We start from the raw sequence: 26,151 nt of genomic DNA on the forward strand, positions 1-26,151 counted from the left end.
GCACCCCAGGGTGCAGGCAGCAGGACCGGTGCCAGCAGTGATGGGTTGCACAGGTTTTCCCCTGGGGCTGGGTTCAGGGCAAGGCTGATTCTGGGTGTCCCCCAGAGGTGCAGTCCTGTCCAGGCCCCCGCACTGCCCCTCACCAGGCTGAGTGGGTGGCAGGGCCCAGCACTGCCCTGTCCCTACCTGGAGGGTGAACAGCCTGGGGGGCCAGATGGCACAGCACTGCCCCCACCTGGGAGTAGCAGGGTTCACTGCCTCTGCCATGCAGCCACGTCTGGGGTGGGCAGGTCTATTTATATAGGGATCCCTCACCCAGTGCTGTGATGCAGTCACCTCTGGGGTATAGTGGGTGTCAACAGGGTCCCCAGCGACCCTGCCCAGTAACTTCGGCCGGGCAGTGAAAACAAGTGACATTTCCATGTGAAGCGATGTGGGGAGGAGTCTGAGCTCACAAAGGCATAAAAGCCACCTGCCCCTGCTGGGATCTGCCACTTCCTCACCCCAACCCTGAACCCCCAGCCTCTGGACCCCTTGGTCTGAGCCCAGAGCCCCCTTCCTGCACCCCAAACTCTGCATTGCCAGCCCCACCTCAGGGCCCACACTCACAGCCAGATCCTGCACCCACTCCCACCCCCTAACCCCCCACCTCAGCCAGCCCCTTGCTTCCCATACCTGGAACCCCTCACCTCCTTGCCTCCTCCCCAGCCTGGGCCCTCATCCCTCTCCCCTGCCAGAGCCCCCCTGCCAGAGCCCTCACTGCCACCTTGTACCTCCACCACAGCCAGCCCTGTGAAAATGAACCAGTTAAGTGAGGGTGGCAGAGCAAGAGACAGTGGGAGGGGGAAACAGAGTGAGGGGCGGGGCCTTGGGGAAAGGGGCGCGGCCTTGGGGATGGGGCGGAGCCTTTGAAGGGGGTGGGGCTTCTGGGGGGATGGACGAAAGGTGCTGGGTTTTGTGTGACTAGAAAGTCGGTAAACCTGCCCAGCAGGGCCCTGCCGCTCCCCCTGCCCTCCAGGGCACCTCGCCCAGACAGCTCAGCTATGACCCCCAATGGCCATGGGGCCACCCCAGTTCTGAACCCCAAGAGCCCCCAGGGCTGTCCTGGAGTCTCCAGGGATTAAAGCTTATGTCCGGCGAGGAGGTCCCCACGACTTACCCTCCATGACGCCATTAGCAACGGTGCCATGGGCCTGGCCCCTCCACGCCCCACATCCCACCTGCCTCCACAGCTTGCCTCTGCTCTCTGCCACCAGAGCCCCCTCCATCTCCCTGGCCCCTCTCCGCCCCACCCCCACATCTACCCCACCCCCCTCCATGTTCCCTCCACGCCCTCTCAGTCCCGGACCCTCCCTTTGCCGATCTGCCCTTTCCCTGCAGTATAGGCCCCTGGGCCATACCCATGGTGTCTGGGGCGGTGCTGGCTCTGGGGTGCTGGTGCCCATAGCTGGGACTTGCAGGCCCCCCGGTGCTGGTTGGCCCATGGCCGGGCAGGGATTAGGGGCTTTTACGTTCCATATTTAGCTGCAGGATGAGGGATTATGGTGCCAGGGAGGACAGAGCAGCCATAGGCACTGGGACGCACGTGTCACTGGGGGTGAAGCTGGCCGCGCAGCCCCAGGAAGGATGCCAGGAACGGCCCCAGGGAGACGGCAGCTTCAGGGGGCTGAGAAACCATCACCGGCCCGAGATCGGGGGCTGGTACCGGGAGGTGCCGCCCCAGGGCAGCAGGCCTGGGAGGACTCCCCAGGGCCCTTGGCCAGGGGCAGCTGGCTCGGCAGCGGGTGAGTTGCCAGGGCATTGCCCGGCCCCCAGGGGGCATGGCATCCTTTGTGCGGGGGCTGGTGGCACAGGCGGAGCGGCTGGTCTCCCGGCTCTTCCGGGGCGAGCACGGCGAGGGGCCCAGCTCCTACCTGGAGGCGCCACACACGGAGAAGCTGCTGGAGCGGGGCGAGGGGGGCGGGCTGCGCTACGGGCTGGGCGCCATGCAGGGCTGGCGGGCACACATGGAGGATGCCCACACGGCCCAGCCCCAGCTGCCGGGTGGCCCAGCCGGCTGGGCCTTCTTCGCGGTGTACGATGGCCACGCGGGCAGCACGGTGGCACAGTTCTGCGCCCGCCATCTGCTGGGGGAGGTGGTGGCGGACGAGGCCTTCGCGGCGGAGCCGGAGGCGCCCGAGGCGGTGAAGGAGGCGGTGCGCCAGGGCTTCCTGCGCATCGACCGCCACATGCAGGCGCTGGCGCAGGCCGAGGGCTGGGAACCTGCCGGCTCCACCGCCGTGGCCGTGCTGGTCTCGCCGCGCCACCTCTACTTCATCAACCTGGGTGACTCGCGGGCGCTGCTGTGCCGGGCCGGCCGCCTCACCTTCTACACCGAGGACCACAAGCCCAGCCGGCCGCAGGAGCGGGCGCGGATCGAGAACGCCGGCGGCACCGTCACGCTGCACCGTCTCAACGGCTCCCTGGCCGTCTCCCGCGCCCTGGGCGACTTCGCCTACAAGGCCGTGGCCTGGCGGGGCCCGACCGAGCAGCTGGTCTCGCCCGAGCCTGAGGTGTACGAGCTGGCGCGCTGCCCCGACGAGGACGAGTTCCTGGTGCTGGCCTGCGACGGCGTCTGGGAGGCCTTCGACACCGAGGGGCTGTGCGCCTTCGTCCGCTCCCGCCTGCTGCTCACTGATGACCCGCTGGCCGTGTGCCAGCAGGTGCTGGATGCCGGGCTCTACAAGGTCAGGCGGGCGCGGGGCTCCAGCAGGCCTAGCTCCCAGCCAGCTGCAGGGTGGGGGGGCAGGGAATGGGGCACGGGGCCTTTCCCCTCTAGGGGGCACTGGGTCCCCTCCAGCCCCAGGAGAGGGGACTGGCTGGCTCAGGGGGCGAGGCAGAAAACAGGGCCTGGGGTCTTCCCCACAGGGGGCAGAGGCTCCCATCCAACGCCAAGGCAGGGATCTGGCTGGCTGAGGGTGTGGGGCAAGGAACAGGGTCTGGGGGCTGTAGGGGGCGCCACCTCCAATCTGGCCCCAAGGTGAAGCCTGGCTGGCTGGGGTTGGGGGGGGGACAAGTTCAGGGCTTTCCCCTCTAGGGGGCGCTGGCCCCAGGGCTGGGGGGAAGGGACATGGGGCCTTTTGCCTCTAGGGGGCGCCAGCCCCACACCGCCCCAGAGCTGGGGCTGGCTGGCGGGTGTGGGGGGGAAGGGGCCCCCCTGCAGACGCTGGCTCTTGTATCTGGCAAGCTGTTGGGGGCGGAGAGGATGGGGGGAGGGGGAGCCCCCCAGCACTGCCCGGTTGGCTGGGTTCCTGCTCTGGGCTGGGGAGGTGCTATGGGCCTGGGGACTCCACGCTGGGCTGTACCCGGGTTCCTTTAGGGGCCCCTGACCCGCTGGCTCTCTCCGCCCAGGGCAGCCGCGACAACATGACCTGCATGGTGGTGTCCTTCCCAGGGGCCCCCGGCCCCTCCGCCACCGCCCTGCGGAGGGAGCGGGAGCTGGATGCCCACCTGGAGAGGCGGGTGGCAGGTGGGTGCGGTGGGGCCCCAGCAGCACCAGCCCCCTGGTGATGGGGCAGCCGGACCAGGCACCTGACACTGGGGCGCCCACCCCTGCCTGTGTCAGCGACCGCCCCTCGAGGGGGGCAGGTGGGGCAGCCAGGGGAAGGGAAGGGGGGCAGGAGCAGCAGGGAGGGGAAAAGTACTGGGGGAGGGCAGGGGCAGTTGGGGGGAGGGGAGGGCAGGGGCAGTGGGGGATGGGGGAGGGGAGGGCAGGGGCAGTGGGGGATGGGGGAGGGGTAGTGGGGGATGGGGGAGGGGAGGGCAGGGGCAGTGGGGGGAGGGCAGGGGTAGTGGGGGATGGGGGAGGGGAGGGCAGGGGCAGTGCGGGGAGAGGAGAAGCAGTGGGGGGAGGGGGAGGGCAGGGGTAGTGGGGGGAGGGCGGGCAGGGGCAGTGGGGGGAGGGCAGGGGTAGTGGGGGATGGGGGAGGGGAGGGCAGGGGTAGTGGGGAGGGGGGCAGTGGGGGGATGGGGGAGGGCGGGGCAGTGGGGGGAGGGGAGGGGCAGCAGCAGGGCAGGGACATAGGGGTGGCAGCACGGAGCGGGGCGGTGGGCGCCTGGCAGAACCGGTCCCGTTCTGGCCCCTCTCCCCACAGAGCTGTATGCGGAGCAGCAGGAGCAGGGAGCGGTCAGCCTGGTGGCCGTATTCCAGTGCCTGGTGTCTGAGGGGACCCCCGGCTTGCCCCCTGGCGGGGGTCTGGCCAGCAAGTGAGTAAGGACCCCCCGATGCAGGCGCCCCTCCCTGCATGGGGCCCTTGCACCTGGGCTCTGCGCCCCAGCCCTGCGGCTGCCCTGTGGCTCCAGGGAGAGGAGGGGCTGGGACCTCCCTGCCCTGGGAGACCCACAAGCAAGTGGTTGGTGGGGGTCCGGTGGGCAGTCAGGCACTGACCCCGCTGTCCTTGCAGGAGGGCCGTGGTCATAGAGGCCTATGAGCGCCTGCAGCAGCACTGCAAGCCTCAGACATCGGTAAGGACTGACTGTGACCCTCAGCACCTGTTCCCTCAGCCCCACACCCCCCCAGCCCCTCCACTCTGCAGCCACAACCTCTGCTCCATAGCCTCTGCCCCGCTGTCCCATGGCCCCCCAGCCCCTGCTCCCTCCAACCCCCCTGCACACTCTCCAGCCCAGCTACCACTTCCCCCTCCCTGCACCCCCAGCATCCCCTGCTGCCCCCCCAGCCCATGTCTGGACCCATGGGACAACCCTGTTGCTGTTTGCTCCATTGCAGGGACCCAGTGGGAGCAGCGCCCCCTGCTGAGCAGAGCCCCCAGGGCAGAGGATCCATGGGGCGAAGATCCTGGCCAACCCCGACAGCAGCAGCACCCCCCCAGCTCTCACAGGCCCTTGGGCATTTCCTACCTGTGACAGCTCTGCCCGGCTCAGGGCTCCCTGCCTGGTTCTGCCGTGGCACCAGGGGAGCAGGGCCAGGAAATGCACAAGGGGACAGAGGCCGCTGGGGTCCCCACACACCATCACCCATCGCCACCCAAGTGCTGGGGCCTTTGATGATGTGGGGGGGCTCGAAGGGTTTCCCTGCAGAGCAGGCGGCAACCAGTGTCCCGGGTCATTACCAGCTTAACTAGGGGACGGGGAGGGAGTTTGCTGATCCAGGGACCAGCATGGAACTGGGGGGCCCCAGGGCAGTGGCCTGGAGAACAGAGACCCCAGTGACTGCTGACCGGGACCCCAGCTCAAGTGTCGCTGGTTCTTGCCAGCGGGAGGACAATGGGCTGCGGAGAGAGGATGCTGGTGACCCAACCCCCTGGACCTAGCATGGGGGAACAAAGGACGGAGAGGAGATGGGGAGAAGAGAGGGGCCCAGGGGACCCTGTTTGCCTGGAGCGACGACAAAGGCCGAGGGAGGAGCTACTGGCCTCTGCTGCCCTGTTGCTGTTTGCAGAGGGACCCCAGGATCCCCCTGCCCCAAACCCCCCAAAGGAGCCCCCAGCCATGCCCAGCGCTTGCCCGGACCGTGCACCTTACGCGTGAGCTGGGACCGGTGGGCGTTAGTGGAAAAGTGCATTGGTTCCAAAGGTTGCCTCCTTAGCTCTCCCGGCCCCCAGCCCTGCTTGGCTAAGGGCCCCCAGAGTGCTGTGCATTTGGAGACTGGGGCCCCTTTGATCTCCCCCACCAGGGACAGCCCCAGTGGCGGTGTGCCCCCACCAGGCCTGGGAGAGCCAGGGAGGCACCTCTTGCCAGCCATGGCCTGCCCATCGCCCTGCTGAATCCTACAGAAACGGGGCTTCCCTGTGGCCCTGCACCACTCAGGCTCACGGGGACATGTCGGCAGCGGGGGCTGTCCCGCCTGCATGGTTGTGTCCCTGACGTGGCCACAGCCATCCCACACAGGGGGACTAAAAGCCATTTCAGGGGGCCATGCCTCACCGGCGTGTCACTGGCACTCGGAACAGCCCGCATGAGCTTCGTTTGGCGGAGGAGAGGCTGTTGTGGGGGATGATACAGCTGGGGGGTGGACTGGTGGGACAGCTCAGGCAGAGCCCCCCTGGATGCAGGTGCCGAGTCTGCTCTTCCTATTGGTCAGGCACCGTGGCCAATGGGAGCTGCGGGGTTGGCGCCTGGTCAAGAGAGAGTGGCCCCAGAAAAGGGCTGTCACACCAAGTGGGTCCTGTTCAGTGCTGATGGAGCGCAGGGCGCGCGAGCCATGACAATCACTTTGCCAGAGGAACAGAGCCATGCACCTGAGCTTGGTAACTGGAGCCTCAATTCCCACAAGCCCTTCAACCGAAACCAGGCGGCTTGAGGTCAAACCGAAACCAGACGATTCAGCTCCAGTGAGCCCCATCGGAAGGGTTTGCCAGTGGCAGGCAGAAATCCAAGTCAGTTCCATAGGAAACAAAGCAAATTCACAGTGTAAATGCTACTGACTAAGCAAGATCTGAATGGAGCAGACCTCATCCACGTCACCGGCAGCTGTCAGCTGCTCTGCCTGTTCGCTAGCTGGGTTTCTGCCACCCTGGAACCAACCATCCCACTTCAAAGCCCGTGTCTTCCAGGTGGGGGAGGAGAGAGGCCAGGCTGGGATCCTAACGGCAGCCCTGTGACCACCGGCTGATCCCCTAGCACCTGCAACAAGCTGTCCCTGCAACAGACACCACAGCTGGGAATGCGCCTTGCTTATGGCTGCAGTTAGGGGTTCCCACGCCTGGTGCTGGGCCAGCAGTGAACCCGCCCCAGGTCTGTGCCCCCGAACTTCAGAGTGGGCAGAACACACCAACCCTCCTTTTCGCCAAACACTTTGGTCTCTGCCCTCCCTGATTCAAACGACCCCAGATCTGCTCCACCGACCCTCCCGTCGGCCCAGGTGCAGCCCAACCCTTTGCAAAACCGCCTGCGTCCGCGTGCGGCTGCCAGAGCACAAGGGTGCAGGGGCTCGTCCCCTAAGGCCGGCGCAGTGAGAGTCAGCCCGCAGTTTCTCTGCTGTGGTTCCCCCTCAGGGCCGTCCTTCCCCATAAGCAGACTACTCAGCTGCGTAGGGCACCTGAACATTTGGGGCCCCACTGGGCCTTAGCGTCGACTTTCTTCCTCTTCCTGTTCTGTGGCTTTGCTTCCTCGGGAGAGGATCTAGAGAACTTGAAGTGAAAAAACCTTCCCGGCCTATTAGAAGACACTGCGGAAGGCCCACTAGAGCCGTTTCTGAGTTTGCCATGGCCTGTGATGGGGTCCAGGGGTCCCCAGGCTCTGCACCCCGTCCGCAGCCAGAAGTGACTCTCACTCAGCAGGTAGAATGGGAAGTTTATTAGTTGACAGGGCACAGCCCCGTGCAGAGGTGTCAGCACAGCTGGCAGAGTCAGTCATGCCAACCCATCCTGGGGAGAGGAGCCCGAGGGGTGCCCCATCGAGGGCCTAGTCCCCCTCAGCACAGGCTGGCTGCCTGCCCACTCTGCCATCTCCTAACTGCTGCCTCTGATTCAAAACCAGCTGGGTTCCTCCACGCTCTTCCGGCAGGAACAGAGGTGTTACCCGCCAGCTTAGGTTACAGACAGCAGGGGGTCATCAATGATGGCCAAATCGACACCACTATCTACTGGAAAGCCGCTGACTGCTACACTTACCTGCACGCCTCCAGCTTCCATCCAGCTCACACCAAACGATCCATCATTTCTAATCCAGCCCTTAGATACAATCGCATCTGCTCTGATCCTACCAACAGAGACCGAAAACTTCAAGACCTCTACCAAGAATTTGTACAACTCAATTACCCACCAGGGCTGCGTCTACACGTGCACGCTACTTCGAAGTAGCGGCAGTAACTTCGAAATAGCGCCCGTCACGTCTACACGTGTTGGGCGCTATTTCGAAGTTGAAATCGACGTTAGGCGGCGAGACGTCGAAGTCGCTAACCCCATGAGCGGATGGGAATAGCGCCCTACTTCGACGTTCAACATCGAAGTAGGGACGTGTAGACGATCCGCGTCCCGCAACATCGAAATAGCGGGGTCCTCCATGGCGGCCATCAGCTGGGGGGTTGAGAGATACTCTCTCTCCAGCCCTTGCGGGGCTCTGTGGTCACCGTGGGCAGCAGCCCTTAGCCCAGGGCTTCTGGCTGCTGCTGCTGCAGCTGGGGGTCCGTGCTGCATATACAGGGTCTGCAACTAGTTGTTGGCTCTGTGTATCTTGCACTGTTTAATGAAAGTGTGTGTGGGAGGGGCCCTTTAAGGGAGCGACTTGCTGTTGAGTCCGCCCCGTGACCCTGTCTGCAGCTGTGCCTGGCTCCCTTATTTCGATGTGTGCTACTTTGCCGTGTAGACGTTCCCTCGCTGTGCCTATTTCGATGTTGGGCTGAGCAACGTCGAAGTTGAACATCGACGTTGCCGGCCCTGGAGGACGTGTAGACGTTATTCATCGAAATAGCCTATTTCGATGTCGCAACATCGAAATAAGCTATTTCGAAGTTGGGTGCACGTGTAGACGTAGCCCAGGAGACGTAAAAAAACAAATTGACAGGGCCAGATGAATACCCAGAAACCAGCTACTTCTAGATAGGCCCAAACAGCTCAGTAATAGAATGCCACTTCTCATCACCCATGGCCCTGGCTCAAACCCCTGCAACGCATCATTAAAAACCTACAACCTATTCTAGGTCAGGACGCTACACTCCAGAGGACAGGTCCGTCCTCTCCTATAGACAACCTCCCAACCTAAGAAAGATTCTTACCAGCAATCACAGGCTAAGCCACAGTAATACTAATCCTGGAACTTTTCCTTGCAACCAACCCCATTGCTGCATATTTATTCTAGGGATACCATCACTGGACCTAACCATGTTAGTTACAAGATCAAGGGCTCATTCTTGTGTACCTCGACCAATGTTATATATGCCATCATGTGCCAGCAATGCCCTGCCATTAGGTACGTGGGATAAACCAGGCAAACTCTTCGCCAAAGAACAAATGGACACAGAGCAGACCTCAGGAATCTCAATATACATAAGCTGGTCAGTGGACACTTCAATGGAGTGGGCCATTCTGTTACTGACCTGAGAATTTGCATCTTACAACAGAGACTTTAAAAAGCAGATTACACCGAGAAAGTTGTGAATTGGAGTTCATATTCAAATTCGACACATGAACACGAGGTGTGAACAGAGACATCGATTACCTCACACGTTACAAATGCTGCTTCCTTTCCTTTGATGCTCGTAATCATCTCAGGCAGGGCAATTAATATCCCCCCAGCCCTCATGTCCCCGCTTCAGTCCTAAGCATTTGATTTGTCAGTTTTTATTGCATTTTTTTTGGGATGTCTGTACTCATAGATGTCAGTCTGGACTGGAAATGCAACTGATCTGATGAAGTGGGTCTGTGCCAGGAAAGTTCATCACTGAATAAATCATTCTGTTAGTGTGATGTGCTACATTTCGGCTGTTTTGTTTTTTTAGACAGCCAGGGGTCACCCCCAGCCTGTGTGAGCTGCTCGGCCTGTCACTCACTCACTCATATCCCTCCCTACGTCACCCCAGGTCAGGCGACAGGACCCGGGTTTAAAACATGCTTTCACAGTGTCATTAGCGTGTTGCTGAAGATTATAGAATTACAGCTCTCAAGAATCATCATCTCACCCCTGGCGTTTGTTGTCGCACCAGTTCAACAGTACTGCCTAGGGCAGGGGGGAGCAAATGTTTTACGTCAGGCCTCACTCTTCAGCCCTGCAATTAGCCAGGTCCCCCAACCTGTCTAACATTATCCAAACCGATGGAAATTTCGGTGATGTTCAGAGGAAAAAATAAAACCCCTTTGGGCATGCTTGAGAAAATAAATCAGTAGAATGTCAAACCTTTATGAATCAGGCTAGAAATGTGAATCCACGGACATAACAAGAGGAACAGATTTCAACATTTTTAATGAGATGAACGACCCTGAGACCCAGCAGCTGATCGCACGGCATTCCCCCTTAGGAAATGTCATGCTCTGCAAGGGGGCCTGCCCCTCCCACTTTGTGCACCCCGATCTAAGGCACCTAAACCCTAAGCGTGGCCCTGGTCACAGGAACCCCAGACCCTTCCCAAGATGCTGCTCCTGAGGGCATGTCCCCATCCCAGCCGTGTGGCCGGCAGCCCTGGCTCCTTGAAGTGACCCTGCATTTGCTTGTGAAAATGCAGGGTGGCCCTGTAGACAGCCTACCAGCCCCATCGCGCATCATTTCCTGCCCCTGTTTCTGCGGCAGCTGCAACTTTTGTCGGCTACACGGTATTTTCCTCTTGATCACTGATAAAGACAGTGACACGCAACAGGTTGAGATACGTTCCCTACAGTAGCCTAGTAGACGTGCCCCACAGGGGACGATTTCCCCTTTCCGTTGGCTTTTTGAGCACTAGCCCCTGTATCATATAACCACTGGGGATCCCAGAGAGTGGAAATTATCTATCATACGGAGTCACAAGTGCCTGACGCTGGCTGGCCCTCTTCTTCCAACAAACTCACTATCACAACAAAATGTATAACCTCAACAAAAAGCCACAGTGAGTGTTTGCGAAGCCCAATGGCCCACGTGTTCCATGTTAATTGGTGCCCTTCAGTGCAGTTCTGATCGCCTCCCAGCTGAGCACTCCCATGATTTTGCCCAGGCTCAGTGTCTCACTAACCAGCTTATTAGACAGATCATCCTGTATGTAACCATGGCTCTTCTCCAGATCCCTGGAATCACCACAGAACTCCAAAGATCTGTTTAAAAACAAACAAACAAGCAAACAAAAACTAAGGGTGCTGAGCGTTCCTCAGCCAATTCTTTTGATACTCTTGGATGTGAGTTCTCTGGTCCTTCCGAATGAAACACGTTTCACTTTAGTAGCTGCTGTTTATCATCCTCTCTGATTCCTGGAATAGGAGGGATCTCTTCATCTCTGGAAGATGGGGAAGCCCCATTCTGATTTGTCCCAAACCACAAAATATGTATAGAACCTGGCTGTGGGAGATCTCAGGAGTAAATGACATTTCCCTGAGCACACCTGCCCTGTGTGGATAGCCAGCAGCCAGAGCTGCGGAGCTCTCAATGAACAGCGTCGGCTGGGACTGGGTTACACAACACTAGGAACTCGTCCAGCCAAAGGTTCTCCCAGCGCCCCTGGGAGTTAAACTCTTGGACAGCCACCCAGGAGCGATTCAGGTGCTGCCTGGCTGACTAACAGAGTGCCCACAGCATCCACAGCCGCAAGCATGTATGTCATGGAGTATGGGGGTCCCCAGGCCCTGCACGCCCCCATCCATAGTCAGATGCAACTTTCCTTCAGCAGGGAGAACAGAAGGTTTATTAGGCGACAGGGATGCAGCCTAGAACAGACTTGCCCGCACAGAAACAGAAGCAGTGAGTGGCATCCATCTTGGGGAGAGGGACCCAGTGGGGGTCCCCAAGCCAGGTCCTGGCCGCCTTCCTCCCTCTCCAGCCAAATGAGTGTGCCCCACTCAACAGCCCAGTTCCAGTTCAACCCAGCCAGGCCCCTCGGCCCTCCTTTGTCCTGTTTCCCCCAGGGAAGAAAGGTGTCACCTGGTTGCCCAGGTTACAAAGAGCCTGGAGGCCCATCGCCTATGTGTGAGAAGTCATCCCACCGAAACTCCCACCACACTCTGCATTGATGCTGTGCCTGGGGAAACTGAGGCACCTGCCTCGGATTACTACAGGGCACCCAGCGACACATGCAATCAAACCAGGGGAATGAAATCCTCACCACCCTCCCCCAGCTCTCACTGCGTCAGAAGATTTTTCTACTGGTGGTGCCCATCTGCTCATGCTTTGGTGCACATAACAAAATTTATTCCACCCCAGGGTGGAAAAAATAAGAGAGAACATTGGTCTCCCACTCCTGGAGCAGCTCCCTGACAGAGAACTTGATAGGGATAAATAGGGGGTTGGAGGGACTTTGCTCAGCTCTGGACTTGAGAGGCATATGGGGTGCAAGGCAGACCAGGAGCTGAGAGTGCTGATGCTGCAGATGCAGAACCTGGGAGCTAGAACCATGCTGGAGAGGCCCCTGAAGGATGCCAGTGGGATGCCAGAGAGCCCTTCCTCCCAGGGACAGGCAGCTTCATCCCAGCTGCTGACTTCAGGTTCCCCCGCCGGGCCAGGCTCAGCTGCGTCCTGCGGAAGGGACCCGTCTGCCCCACAAATGGGGACAAGAGGTGCAGAAATGCGGCCATGCCCACAAGCCACTGCCTCACGTCCTGGGTGACTGCAGACCCCACTCCCCGTCCTGGCAGCTGTGTGACAAGCTGCCCCCCAGGAAACATCCCACCGTGTCTGTAGAAGGTGACCACGAGCTCTGCCAGCCCCTGAATGGCCAGACGGCAGCAGCCAGATGTCATAAACACTAACGAGGACAGGAAAACGGTCCTCAGGGTGGATGTCATGTTGCCCTTTGTTGATCAGGAGCCCGGCCTTCTGCAACACAGGAGCTCGCAAGCTGCAGAAATGTGCCTCTCGCAGCCATGGGGAGCCCTGGGCTGGAGTAGTAAAGGGCTGCAGGTCAGGAGTCGAGGACACTGGTAGGGTTGGGGGGAGCCCAGGACTGGGCTAGCAGGGGCTGTGGGTCAGGAGTGAGGGACACTGTCAGAGCTTGGGAGTTTCAATTCCAGGACTGGGCTGCAGGGGCTCTGGGCCCCCCAGTACCACATTAACCTCAGGCTCCCCATGAGTCCCTGGCCCCTCGTGGGGCACCTGCTCCCTCGCCAGGCTTGTGGAGCTGAACCAGCCTGGCCTATGGTGCCCAGCTCTGTGTACATGTGCAAACCCCTACTGTGTGTGTGCCCACCTCTCAGTGACTGTGTGCAACACTACTGTGTATGCATGCAATCCCCCAGTTTGTGTGCACACAGCTCCCCCTGCTCTGTGTGTGTGTGTGTGTGGTCATTCACACAACTCTCCTGCTCTGTGTGCATGTGTGTTTACATGTACAGCTCCTCCTGGAGAGGCTGGTGCAGAGAGCAGTAACTTAGTGCTTCTACCAGCTGATGAGTCACACCCACATCTCTGTCGGGCAAGGGCCGGAGCCATGTCCCAAGGACACACGGGTGGGCCCTTGCAGCCCCTCCCGGGGGGCAAACTCTGCAAGGGCTTCTGATGTCACAGGGTGACACAGTGAAAGGAAGTGATGTCGTCTGTTCCGGACTGGGCTGGAAGAAGTGCAAAGCAGGGTGGGACAGGGTCTCCCTAGATGGGGCAGGTAAAACTCCACGTTAATCTGTGGGCAAAGCAGAGTTCCCTCTATTTTTTTCCATCCTGGGCAGAATAAAGTTTGTGCCGTGCATGCACACGTGCAGCTGTGCACCACCCATAGAAACACACGCTGCGGGCTGTGAGTGCTCTGCTATCAGCTGGGCAGCACTTGACTCCCCTGGAGCAGCCTCCCAAGTACTCGGCTCACAGGGAACCCTGGTGCCAAGTATTTACTCCCTGCCAGCTCCGCCTACAAGGGGGGGGGTCGAAATTAGCCATCTTGGCCATCATCCTGGACATCCTCAAGGTGCTGCGGCCATCAGCCAAGGAACCCTTGCAAGGGACCATTAGGCCAGTGACAGGTAATCAGACAGGATCTGTCAGCTGTGAATCCCTGGCCAGATGCCCCTGGAATACGGTGCCCAGGCCTGGTTGCTCCCTCTTGGCACAGGACAAGGTGCAGCAATGGAGCTGGCACAGCTGCCCTGTGCGGGGAGATTAAAAAGTTGGGATAGTCTGGAGGGTGTTGCGGGGTGGGAGGGATAGGGCAGAGGTCTGGAAATGAATCACGACTGGAGTGGAGAAGGGGAATGAGAAAGTGGGATTTATCCCTTCCCAGCCCCCAAGAGCCAGGGTCACCCGACGACAATAACCAGCAGCAGGTCTCAAAGGGAGAAATTTTCCTGAGGCCCTGTTGACCTGGGGGACTTGCTGCCAGGGGAGGTTCGGAAGGCCGGAAGCGTGACAGGGCTCACCAAGCAATGAGCGGAGCTCCTGGAGGAGGGGGTCCTGCAATAGCTGTAAGATAAGGCAGGGGCACAGTCCCCCTCCCCCACGCTGGGGGTCCCGAGCTTCTTGACTGCTGGGACAGGGGATGGATCGCTGGATAATTGCCCTCTGCCCTTAAAGAGTCTGGCACCGAGTGTTGTCAGAAACAGGCCACTGCGGCCAGTCGTCTGTTCTGGAGTTGAAAGTAGACATAGGCGGGCAGAGAACCCAGGAGTCCTGGCTCCCAGCACGCGCCCCCACCCCCGCTCAGCTGGGCAGAGAACCCAGGAGTCCTGCTTCTCCCCCTCCCCACTCAGCTGAGCACAGGAGGCAGGAGTCCTGCTTCTCTTCCCCCGCCCCCGGCGCCCAGCCGAGTCGAGAACCCAGGTGTCCTGTCTCCCCCCCGCGCCCAACTAGGCAAAGAACCCGGGCGTCCTGGCTCCCAGCACCCCTTCCTCTCAGCTGAGCAGAGAACCCAGGCGTCCCGGCGCCCTCCTCCCCCGCGAGAGGGCGGCGGCTGGGGGCGGGCCGAGCGGTGCATTGTGGAGCCGCGCCGGAGCGCAGCAGGGGTTGGAGCCCGCAGCAGCCCGGAGCGGGGCGGGGCTGGGACCATGCGCCCCCAGAGCCGGGGCAGCCTGGGGCCCAGGTAGGCGGGAGCCGCAGGCAGCCCATGGGTCCGGGCCCCCGCCTGCCCTGCGGCCGGGACTGAGCGCCGGGAGCCGGCCGGCGGCACCATGAGGTGAGATACCGGCCACGCGTCCTGCGCCCCGGGCGCTTTGTCCGCGGGGGTCCCGGCGGTGGGGCGTGCTGGGGAGGGGCCCGCTGGGGAGGGGCCCGGGCCGGAAGCGGAGCTCGGCGCCCCCGGGGCGGGAGGGGAGGTCCCCTGGGCTCACTCCGCTGCCTCGCTACTCCCCCCCCGCCCCTTCCGTGGGGCCCGGAGCCCCCACCGCTTCTGCCGGAGACTTGGCCCCCTGCGCCCACCCCAGCGCTCGCCCGCCAGCTTGGCCCGGGCACCCACGGGCGGGGGGTTGTGCAGCGACCTTGGGGTGGTGGGGAAGCCGCGGCGGCCCCATGATCACTCCGGGGCACCTCCTGCCTGGACACCCCCCCCCCGCCCCCGGTGTCTGGGCGCGGAGCCCTGATGGCCCGGAGCAGGGGGTCTGAGCTGGATCCCGTGGGGCGGGGGCTGGCTTGTCCGTGATGTCACCGCCCGCTGTAGGGGCAGCTCATGGCCTCATCCGGCAGGGCTGTGATGTTATGGTTAACCGCTGACTGAGCTGGGGACAGAACCCAGGAGTCCTGGCTCCCCGCCTGCCCCAGCTCCCAGACTCTGCTCTGCTCCCGGAACCAGGGCAGAACCCAGGAGTCCTGGAGCCCCATCCCTGCCTGTGGTAACAGCTCCCCACCCCCTGTGCTGAGGGAGGGTCCGAGGGACGTTCTCCCAGCTGTCTGGGGGGGTGGGGGCGGTATCCAGCAGGGCCCCATCGTGAGCCTGGGTTCAGGGCCCCTGCCTGGATCCTCCTGGGCTGGGCTCAGCTGTTGGCACTGTACATTCCTGAGCTGCTTGGGGCGGGGGGGCTGTTTCTGCTGCTTGAAATTCCTGCTCCGTGGGGGGAGGGGTGGGGTTCCTGGGGTGCCCGGGGTGCCTTTTGACCCTGAAGGCCTGGACTCCAGCTGCTAATGGGACAGGCAGGACCTGCCCCCTCTGCCTGGGGCTTAGAGCAATTGATAACTGTTGGGGTGGGGGGAGAGGCTGGGGCTGGGCTGGCAGGGACCATGGGGCAGGAGTGAGGGGCACTGGCAGAGCCGGGGGCAGCCCAGGCCTGGGCTGGCAAGGGGCTGTGGGTTGGGTGTGAGGGGCATCACCAGAGCAGCAGGGGACTTGGCCTCCTGGGGCTCTGTCTGTGGCTTTGCCCATGGGGCCCCCACCCCCAGGAACCAGGTCCATGGGGCAGACGTGGGGCGCCTGGCTGGAGCCGCAGCGTCTGAGTATTGCTAAAGAGCAGGAAATGACCACAGGCAGGTCCTGGCTTCCTCTTCCCTCTGTGCGTGCGTGTGCGTGTGTGTGTGTGTGTGTAGGGTGGGGGGGCAGCTCCCCAGACCCCTGCCCAGGGCTCCTGAGCTAGAGCACCTCCTGCACTGGGGCCCTGCCCATGAGCACAGAGCCTGACCCCCTGGGGCATTCTGGGACCCTTCCTGCCCTGGGTGCTGGGAGCAGAGGCTGCTGGGGTGGGGGGACAGTTGCTGTGCCTGGAGCTGGTTCTGCTGGGTTGGAACCTGGAGACATCTAGGGCACCCCCCTTGCACACACCCAGGCTGGCGTGCAACTGCCCAGCCCCCTGGGTAGGGGGAGTTGCTTCTGCAACCAGGCGAGGGGTCAGGGTGTGTGGGGTGCCCTGTCTGGCCTGGGCCAGGAGGTGTCACCAGGAGGGTTTCCTGGAGCATTTGAAGGGGGAAGGAGAGTGGAGGTCTCAGCTGGGCTTCCTGCTGTCTGCCTATGCACCCAACCTTGCCAGGAGTTAGCCCCCTCCCCAGGGCAGGCAGTGTGTGTGTGTTGCGGGGGGGGGGGTGACAGTGTCACACCACAGCAGCCTGATGCTGCTCCCCCAGCTGTCGGTCGTCCCCACCCCCACCCCGTGTACCACAAAGAGCAGTAAGAGGCTGGGCAGGAAGTGACTCAGGGTCCCATTCAGGGACAGGGGATGGGGAACAGGGGTATATGAGGGAGCCCCTGGACTATGGGGCCATTTGGAGCCAAAAGGTTCACCCCAGCCACAGAGGTGGGGCCCCCAGCCACAGAGGTGGGGCCTCCAGCCACCCCCACACACAGGGCTGGGCTGGCAGGCGCTGTGGGGCGGGACTGAGGGGAGCTGGGATTGAAGTAGGGAACCCAGGAAGTTTGCCCTGGCCTGACTCCTGCAGCCTGGTGTGCTCCTCCCCAGAGGCAGCTGCCTCTCCCTCCATGGGGTGCAGCGGGGCGGGGGTGTATGTCCAAGCCCAGCTTGGTGCTTCCCTGGAGGCTGGGCCAGGTCAAAGCCCAATCTCCCTTCCCACCCATGAGCTGGGGTGGGGGGTACAGAGGGGGATGGGGAGGTGGCTGCAGGGTCCCTGTGTGTTTTAGGGGTGGGTGGTTCCTGATCCCCACAGAGGGCGATGGGAGGGAGCGGGGGGGGCCTGCGCCTGTGTCCCTTCCCTCCCCCCCACGGCAAACAGACTCTGTCCTTCAAACCTGCCCTTATATGGTCACAGACAGCTGCTCCCCCCCTTCCTGCTCCAGAGTCCGGCCCCTCCAGGTGCTGCCTCCCGGCTGGTGCCCCACCCCATCTGGCTGGGGAGCTGTTCTGTGGGGGGAGGGGCTGGGGAAGAAACAGGAGGGCGGGGGGGGGGGCGGTCAGGCAGAGGACCTCAGGCTAAACAGATGGGGGGGCACAGGCAGGGGGAGCATTGCCTGGGCCGAGTCCCTGGTCCACAGCCAGGGCTGCCTCTGTCTGGGCCGCCTGCTGCAGCTGACTGGGATCTGCTGCTTGCCAGCTGGTCCCACCACTCCCCGGGCAGCTGGCTGCCCCCAGGGCCCTGCTGCAGCTGGGCCTCCTTGCTGCCACCTCCCCCGACAGCCACTCAGGCTGGGCTGGGGTCTCCTCTGGGCATGGGGGAAACTGAGGCACCAAGGGGGGCCAGGGATGAGCCAGTGGAGGGTAGAACCCAGGAGTCCTGGTGCCCAGCCCCTCCCGTGCACTTCCCCCTCCTCCAGGATGTTGGGAAAGGGCCCTGAGTGGTGGAAGTGGCTTGTGGTCAAGGCCTGTTGGTCAATCTGCTGGGCAGTGCTGGGAGGGGGCATGGGGCAGTCCTGGGGGAGGTTCTGGGGACCCCTGGCTGGGGAGGCTGTGGGGGCTCAGGGCTGTGTGCCAGGAGCTGTGGGGGATCCCCAGGGGCTGCCAGCTAGGGTGCTGCCAGACTCCTGGTGTTGGGGTGTCCCGGGGGGCAAGCAGAGGTCTCAGCAGCCTGGGCACAGCCTCCCCTCCCCCCCAGTAGCTGGGCCAGGCCCGGGGCTGCCGCGCCCTGTTTGGATTGTGGGAGCGGTGGCTGCTTCCGCTTCTCCCCTGGGTTCTGGGGAGGGGCCCAGAGCGGGCGATGTGTGTCTGGGTGGCTCTCCCCACGCCCAAGCTGCCTGGAGAGGGGTAGGGCAGACCTGGGCCCCCTGGACTCCTCTGGGCCTTGCTGCTGGAGACATGCCAGGGTCTCAGGGGCCTCCCTCAGCGTCAGAGAAGGAGGGGGTGTGATAGGACCTGGCCTGGCTCGCACAGGGCAGAAGGAAGGATCAGGAGCCGGGGGGGCAGCAGCAGCTCAGGGTGTGACCCTCCCCCCCAGCTCTGCCGGTGCCCCTCACTCCCAACCTGCAGCCCCGTTATCCCCCCCTTGACCCCCCCACCACTGCTGCTGCCCCTCACTCCCGACCTGCAGCCACTGCTAACCCAGCCCAGGCAGAGACAGGCGTGGGCTGGGCTGGTGCTAGTGGGGCAGCCCCCAGGCAGGATGGTGGGTGCTGGTGCCCCCTGCCAGCAGGCTCCCATGGGCAAGCAGCCGGCCTGGCATGACTCAGTTCCTATGTGGTGGCTGGTGCTGGGTGGAAGCTTCCTGCGGTTGGGGCGGGGTGTGGAAACAAGCCAGTGCCCCATGTGGCTGGGGGCTTGCGGGCGTCTCTCGCCCCCTGCTGGCTAGTGGCAGGACACCAGCAGTCGCTGGGGCAGGGCTGTGTGTGGCACGTGGGGGAAGGAGTTACCCAGGTGAGGCCCAGTGCCCTGTGATGTACAGCGACCCCTGGCAGGCCTGGGCCGTGAGCCCTGGCAATGCAGATCAGCTGCAAGCAGAGATGTCGCTGTGGGGCCGAGGCTGCGTACCGCTCAGTGGCTGGGGGCTGGTCTCTGCCGTCTGTCCTGTCAGGAGGGGCTGGACCTGTTACCCCCTTCCCTCAGGCAGGGTGTGTGTGGGGAGGGGGCTTAGCCCTGTTCTCCCCCTTGGGGTCCCAGGGCCCCCAGGCAATGGGACACATTGGTCTTTACCTGCCCCTGCTGTTGACGTAGGCTCAGCCCCGAAACCAAACGTCCCTGGGGGGCCCAGCCTCAGCGAAGGGACCCTGCCTCGGAGCCAGGGTGCTGGGAGTCAGGACGTCTTGGTTCTGGGCTTGGCTGCCAGTCCCTCCCTGGTGTGTGCCTCGGTTTCCCCTGTCCAGCGCGCTGGTCTCTGCCCCCGAACGTCTGGGCTGGAGGGGGCTGGGTTGATCTTCCATGGGAACTCCTCTCCCTGACGCCCCCTTCTCCTCCCTGCAGCGAGTCGGTCGTCTGCGCTGCCCGCGCCACGGTGATGCTCTATGATGATGCCAATAAGAAGTGGGTGGTGGCGGGGGGCGGCCCCCAGGCCCCCAGCTGGGTGCAGATCTACCAGACGCCCAGCAGCAACACCTTCCGCGTGGTGGGACGCAAGATGCAGGCAGACCAGCAGGTGTGGGGCTGGGGCCCTGAGCTGGAGGGGAGAGGCGCCCGGAACCGCTGGGGCTGGGAGGGGCTGGGATCGACAGGGCTGAGGAGGGTCCTGAACTGGGGGGAGATCGGGGGACCCAGCCAGGTGTCGTGGCTCAGTCTGTGCTCCCAGGGAGGGGCTGTGGGGGTGGCCCCCAGGCACAGCACCCCCTCTGATCTGCCCTTGGCGGGGGGTGGGCCTTGGAGTTTGGGGACTGTCTTGCCTTCCCCAAGGAAATGTGGGGCTGGGCCCCATTTCAGGAGCCCTGCTGTGGGTTTGGGCTCATCCCAGGGGCCCAGCGGAGGGCAGAGGACTGGGGGGGCCAAGGAGCTGGGCTGGGCTGGGCTGGGCACGACCTTCCCCTGCTGCCGGCTATGGGGGGCTGTAGGCTGGACTGGCACAGGGGGCACTGCCAGGCGCTGTGCTGCCCTCAGCAGAGCTGGTGCCGGGCCGGTGGTCTGGCCAGGCCTGTGCTGCCTCGCAGCCCCTCCCTCCTGGCTCCCTCGCAGTGGGGGCTTAGCTCCCCTCAGCCCCCCACCGCAGGTCAATGGCTGAAAAGGCCGAATCCTCCTGCCTGTGGCAGCTCTCCCCTTAGTGTCTGTTAGAACCCAGGCGTCCTGTGCTCCCCCCCCCCCCCCCCCCGAGCTAGGGTGAGAACCCAGGTGTCCTGTGCTCCCCCCCTCCCCCCCCCCCGAGCTAGGGTGAGAACCCAGGCGTCCTGGCCCAAGCTCCCCTGCCCCTGCACAAGGCTTGGCAGCCCCATGCCCCTTGGGCAGCTGAGCCGGACCTGGGGAAGGAGCTGCTCCAGGCTGTCACCCCTGCTGTGGCTGGGAGCAGCGGGGGATCCAGGGGACCCCCTGCTGATCAGCTGCCCCCCCCCCCCCGCAGGTGGTCATGAACTGTGCCATAGTGAAGGGGCTGAAGTACAACCAGGCCACGCCCAACTTCCACCAGTGGCGAGACGCCCGCCAGGTCTGGGGGCTCAACTTCAGCAGCCGGGAGGAGGCCGCCCAGTTCGCCAGCGGGATGCTGCTGGCCCTCGACCGCCTGGAGGCCGGTGAGTAGGGGGAGGGGGCTAAGGACAGGGCTGGGGCAGGAAGCAGGTGAGCTGTGGGGGACGTTTTGGGGGCTGAGCCACAGGCAGGGGGGCTGCAGTAAGGGGACCTGGGCACATGGGGGCGGGGGATGATGGGCACAGGTTGGGGGGGGGGCTCCAGCTGCCAGTCCCTGGCGTGTGGCCCCACCCCAGGACTTAGGGGACTGGAGGAGGAGGGTGCCCATTGGGCCCGGTCTCTGGCAGAAAGTTGGGGGCCAGAACCTGTTGCCAATCCCCCCTCCTTTCTGTACAGGTTTGGTTCCATCTGGGCCCCCCAAGAATGGCCCCTTCCCAGATGAGATGGAGCAGCAGAAAAGGTACGCCCCCCCCACCCCCGGCCCCTTTCCCTGCTACTGCAGTTCTGCCCCACCTGCAGTCCCTCCGCCCCAGAGTCCCGATGGAGGGCTGCAGGGGCTGTTTGCAGGGAGGGTTTCTGGGGCTTGGGGTGCTTCCCCACCCCCCATCAGGTGTGAGGGGCCAGCAGGGTGGTGCTCCCCCAGCTCCTGCCCCTCCCCCAGCCTGTGCTGGGCTCTCCGGGGAGGGCTGAGGCTGGCGCCCGTCCCGGGGGGATTAGGAACTGACCCCCACCCCGGCTAAGCCCCCGAGCGGCCGGCTGGGGCGGGCGCTGCCGGCTCAGCCCCTAATCGGCTTGCGGCTGGCGGGGCGAGCGGCTGCCCAGCATGTGTGGATTCGTGGTGTCGGGGATCCTGGACCGGGGGCTCCCCCAGGCCTTGCCGCACCCGTGAGTGATGGGGGTCACGCGGGGGGAGTGGGGGGGTCACTGGTGCTTGTCTCTGTCTCCGCCCCCCAGTGCTCACCCCTCTTTGTCCCCCAGGCCGCAGCAGGACCTGGAGCAGGAGCGCCGGGTGGCCAGTGCAGGTGGGTAACAGGCTGGGGGGCAGGGCATGGGGGGCTGCAGGTCCGGTGCCCTCCAGTGCAGCCGGGTGGGCCCACAGTGGGGGGCGGGGCGTGATTGGAACGATTCAGGGATTTAAAGAGTTCTTGTAGGTGATTAGTTCTGTTGAGGGGGGACTTCAGGGGGGCCACGCAGGCCCCTCTGCTCTTGGCCAGGGGCTGCACCAGCCCCTCCCCCACCAGGTGACCTCGCCTGGCTTAGCCGTCCCAGTGGTGTCTGCTCGGCCCCCCCACACACCCCCAACTTACCCTTACTTTGTGTGACAGGAACCCCGGTGACCCCTTCGGGGGGAGGCCCCCCGCCGCCCCCGGGACCGCCGCCCCCAGGACCACCGCCCCCTCCAGGGCCGCCTCCGCTGTCTGGCCTGCCCCCCACAGCTGGGGGGCCGCCCCCTGCGGCTGGGGGGCCGCCCCCCGCCCCGCCTCTGCCTGCTGCGCAGGGCCCGGGGGCAGGGGGCGGGGGGGGCACTGGCCTGGCAGCTGCCATTGCAAGTGCAAAACTCAGGAAAACCAGCAAGGTGGGTCTTGGGGGGCAGGGTCGGGGGAGGTAGGGCCCACTGTAGGCTGGATCTGGCCCTGGGGGTTGGTGGATGGGGGAAGGCTGTCACCAGCCCTGGGCAGCCCCCAGAAGGCGTTGGGCTCCTGCCCCAGGGGCTGGGGGAGGACCCAAGATGCTGAGCAGGCGTCAGACCTGGTTTGGTGGGCGGGGGGCGTGTCACGGGGCCGGACCGGGTAATGACTCTGCTCCCTGCCCCCACAGCAGGAGGACGGCACTGGGCTGGCGGGGGGCGGCCCCAGCCCTGGGACAGCCCTGAAGAGCGAGGCGAGCCGTGGCGGGGGGGGGCGGGGGGCTGATGGAGGAGATGAGCGCCATGCTGGCCAGACGGTGAGCTGGGGGCTCTGCTCGGGGCAGGGCTGGGGGCTGTGTGTGGAGGGGGCTGGGGGGTGGGGAGGGCTCTGTTCAGGGCGGGTCTGGGCGCTGTGGTGGCGGGGGGGGTCTGCTCGGGGTGGGACTCGGGGGTGGGGAGGTCTGGGGAGGCTCTGTTCTGGGGGACTCCATTTGGGGGTTTGGGGCTGGGGGATCTATGCATTGAGAGGGACTGTGTTCCGTGGGGGGCTCCTCCATGAGGGGTACGTTCTGGGGGGAGGGGCTGAGAGGTGGATGATGGGTGGGCTGGGGCATGGGCCATGCAGGAGACTGGGGCCGGGGAGATCCCAGCTGTGCCCTGGTTGGGACTGTGCCCTGTCAGGGGTTCGAGGGACTTGGGTGGCTCTCGGGGGCAGGCCGGGGGGACACTAACCCTGCTTTCCCGTCGCCCCCGCAGGCGGAAGGCCACGCTGCAGGGTGAGAAGCCTGGGCCAAAGAAAGATGACGATGCTGGTGGCGTGAGTGTCCGGACGTCCATCCCCACCCCGGCTGCTCAGCCTCTCCCAAGATGCATGCAGGGGCCTGTTCTGGGCAGCGTGGGGGCCCCTGGGGCTGCACTCTGGGTCCTTGTTAGGCTGGGCGGGGGGGGGGTCTGTGCCGAGTCCTGGAGCCGGCCCTATGTCTTGGGGGTGAAGGTGGGAGTGGGGGGGATCGTTTATGGCCATGACACCTACTAACACCCCCCTCCATTCTGCCCCCAGCAGCAGGATGACGCTGACCCCTCAGGTACTAGGACCATAGTCCAGCAGAGCGGTGAGTTGGGGGGGCATGGCAGACCCCTGGCCCACAGCCTGGCCCGGGTAGGTGGGTGGAGCAGAGCATGCTGGGAGCTGAAATGGGGGGTGGGGGAGACCCTTACCCGAGCATCCTTTTGCAGGGCACTGACCGTGGCGGCGGGGGTGCGGGATGTGTGCAGGTGTGTGTGGGGGGAGTACCACCTGGACTCTGCTAGTGTGGGGGGGGTATTTCAAAGGGTGCTCCCCCACATTTAAAGCGCCAGGCACCCATGACTGCACTCCCCTCTCTCGGCAGACTCTGTGCGAAGGCCCTGGGAGAAGAACAGTTCCACCCTGCCCAGGTGGGTGAGGCTGAGCCAGGTGGTGGTTTGTCGGGGGGGGTAGCAGCAGCTGCACCCCAAGAGGAGCTGGGGGAGCTCCCAAACAACACCCACTCTTTCCTGCCCCACCGACACGCACACCGGCATAGCAAGACCAAGGATAGCAGCAGTTCCTCCAGTCCTGCCTGGAGAGGCACCAGCTGCTCCCCCCACGACTTATTGCTGCACTCTGCTCTTAGCCACAGCGTGTCACACCATGCGTATCCCTGCATTGCAATGGGGAAACCGAGGCACCAGGCTGGTGAGAGACTTGCCAAAGTGTGCAGGGGAAAGAACTCAGGAGTTCTAACCCCCAGCCAATCCGTTGTCCCTCCTCTAAGGAGGTTGCATGTTTACTCTGAAACCTAATGATGGTTCAACACCACCCTGAGCCGTAGAGCTGCCATGGCGGGGCTGGGGGTGATCCCTCCCAAGGAGAGTGATGGAGCTTCCTCCCCACCCCCGCAGGATGAAATCAGCTGCCCCCAGCAACACAGAGCCCCCAGCTGGAGCAGAGGAGTCTGAGCTGGAGCGGATCAAACAGGTACGGGGGCAGGGAGAGACCAGGAAGGTGCTGCGCTGGTGGGCTGTTGGGGGGAATTCTGGCGGGGGGGGGGGGGTGCTGTGCATGGAGTGCTGGGGGAGGGGGGAGCACCCAGGGTGCCAGGAGAGGGTAGGGGCATGCTGGGGGCAATGCCAGTCTGGGCTGCAGCCCCTGACGCTGCCCCTCGGCAGGAGCTGCTGGAGGAGGTGAGGCAAGAGCTGCGGAAGCTGAAGGAGGAGATTGTCGAGGGTGAGTGCCCGGGGGGGGGCCTGAGCCCAGCTGCCTGCTCTGGGGAGGTGGGAGGGGCTGGTACCGTGTGACCCCAGCCTCTGTGCTGGACGGGTTCAGCTCCACGCCCCCCCCCGGCTGCTCCCTGGTGGCTGTGGGGTGGCCTGGCTGTGCTGCCAACCCTCCCCCACCCTTGCAGCACCTCCCAGTCTGGCCCCTGGCCTAGCTGTGTCCTGCACCCCCCGACTCTGCCCCCCGCCCCCAGGTTTGGCCCCTGGCCTGGCTGTGTTCTGTGCGCCCCCACCCCTCCCCCGGGGTTTGGCCCCATGACGCTCCCCCAGCCGGCTGCTCACTGTTCCCCTTTCTCTCCCTGCAGCGTTCGTGCTGGAACTGCAGAAGCGGGGCTCCCCCTAGGGCACCCCCACTCTGCTGGGGGGGGTGAGGTGGGGGCCAGCGCGGCCGAGCCTCCAGTGCCACCCTCCAGTTTCTTTTCTTTGACACGCACCCCTCCCCCCCTCGAAGCTCCTCCCCCCACGCCCCCTCCTCTGGCCGGTGGTTACTGGGGCGCTAGCCCCACTGTGCAATTCCAGGGGGTGGCCCTGAGTCCTGGTGCGTGTGCCCCCCCTGCAACCCCCGGGGCTGCCCCCGGAGCCCCCAGGCTGTGCCTTACCCCTGGGCGGGAGTAAAGGGCTTCTCCCTTCAGAGAGCAGGGCTAGGGTGGGGGGAGGGGGGTTGCTGCCATTCCCTACCCCCCACCCCAGCAGCCCCAGGGCGGCATATCACAGTCTGAGCCAGAGCTTCCCTGCACCGCCCCAACCTGCCCTGTACTGGTGGACCAGGGCCCCCCAGGGAACCCCCTACTGTACCCACTCCCCAGGCCTGGCTCTCCCCCCCCGCCCCAGCCGGGTTCAGCTTGTTTTATATTTTTTTACACAGGGAGGCTGTGCCCTGAGGGGCCAGTTTTTTATCTTGTACCTGAGCTGGGGAGGGGGGGGGTGCAGGTTCTCAGCTCTTTTCTACACGGCTGTTCACATTCACTTTAGTCTGGGGGGCTGTTGGTTTTTTACTGATTTCTGAGGCGCTTGTGCCCTCTAACAGCTGAGACTTCCGGGCCGGGCCCCAGGCCTGGGGTCCTGGTACCCTGTTCTGGAATAAACCTTGTCTTTTTTGTATGCTATGCTGCTGTCTCTGTCTCGGCTGGGGGTGGGGGGTCAGGACTCCGGGATTCTGTGCTGGGGGAGGAGGAGTGTTTCAGGAGTCACGGCAGGGAGCTGGCCCCTCTGTCAGCCACGGCCGGGCCTGGGGCTCCCAGGCTTGTGGGGCTGACCCCAGGCCATGCCTAGTTCCATCCACCCCAAGCTCCTCTTTACTTTCTGCTGCTGCTGTGCCAGGAGCTCCCCTGGCCCTTTGTTGGGGAGCTCCTTGTCGTCTGCTGCCCCTAGCCGGGGGGCTGCTGTATGACAGGGAGCCCGGCTCTGTCCCAGGCAGGGGTGGGCCCTGGGGGAGCAGCTGCAGGATCACGAAGATGGGACAAGAACAGGCTGGTGGGGAAAGCCTGAGGCTCCTCCCTTCCTCTGTGCAGAAATGCCCCCAGCACCAGCTGTGGCCACGTGGGTCAGGGGGTCTGGCCCTGGCAGTGCCCTGCAGGGGATGGGTCCTGCCCAGAGCCAGGGCCGGCTGCCTGCCTTGTGCCAACCTCATGCCTTATTAAACACAAGCAAGGGCCGAACCCAAGGGGGATTTTTGACTAAGGGTGGGGGGTCCCATTGGCCCCAATTCCAGACCTACCCCTGGCCTGTGTCCCCCAGCAAGAATGGCAGCAAAGGCTACGCCTCTGATCTGGGGCCATGGTGAAT

At 63.8% G+C, this 26,151-nt stretch overlaps 2 protein-coding genes across 2 annotated transcripts; both read left to right on the plus strand.

Annotated features, from left to right (window-relative positions):
* The first annotated feature begins 1,820 nt into the window (after positions 1-1,820).
* Positions 1,821-4,795, plus strand: PPM1N (protein phosphatase, Mg2+/Mn2+ dependent 1N (putative)). Its single transcript, XM_075017911.1, has 5 exons — positions 1,821-2,726; positions 3,391-3,508; positions 4,134-4,245; positions 4,443-4,503; positions 4,766-4,795. Exons 1-5 carry the CDS (start codon positions 1,821-1,823, stop codon positions 4,793-4,795), a joined length of 1,227 nt encoding a protein of 408 aa, XP_074874012.1.
* Positions 4,796-14,508: 9,713 nt separating this feature from the next.
* Positions 14,509-25,472, plus strand: VASP (vasodilator stimulated phosphoprotein). Its single transcript, XM_075016200.1, is given in 14 exon segments — positions 14,509-14,710; positions 19,299-19,470; positions 20,377-20,545; positions 20,838-20,901; positions 21,420-21,463; positions 21,767-22,017; positions 22,260-22,334; positions 22,336-22,385; positions 22,825-22,885; positions 23,129-23,180; positions 23,460-23,505; positions 23,992-24,067; positions 24,259-24,316; positions 24,672-25,472. Coding segments are annotated over 14 exon segments (1,161 nt in total). The 5' UTR covers positions 14,509-14,705; the 3' UTR covers positions 24,710-25,472.
* The last annotated feature ends 679 nt before the right edge of the window (positions 25,473-26,151 follow it).

Source organism: Carettochelys insculpta, chromosome 22 (genome assembly GCF_033958435.1).
Source record: "Carettochelys insculpta isolate YL-2023 chromosome 22, ASM3395843v1, whole genome shotgun sequence".
Classification (NCBI taxonomy): domain Eukaryota; kingdom Metazoa; phylum Chordata; order Testudines; family Carettochelyidae; genus Carettochelys; species Carettochelys insculpta.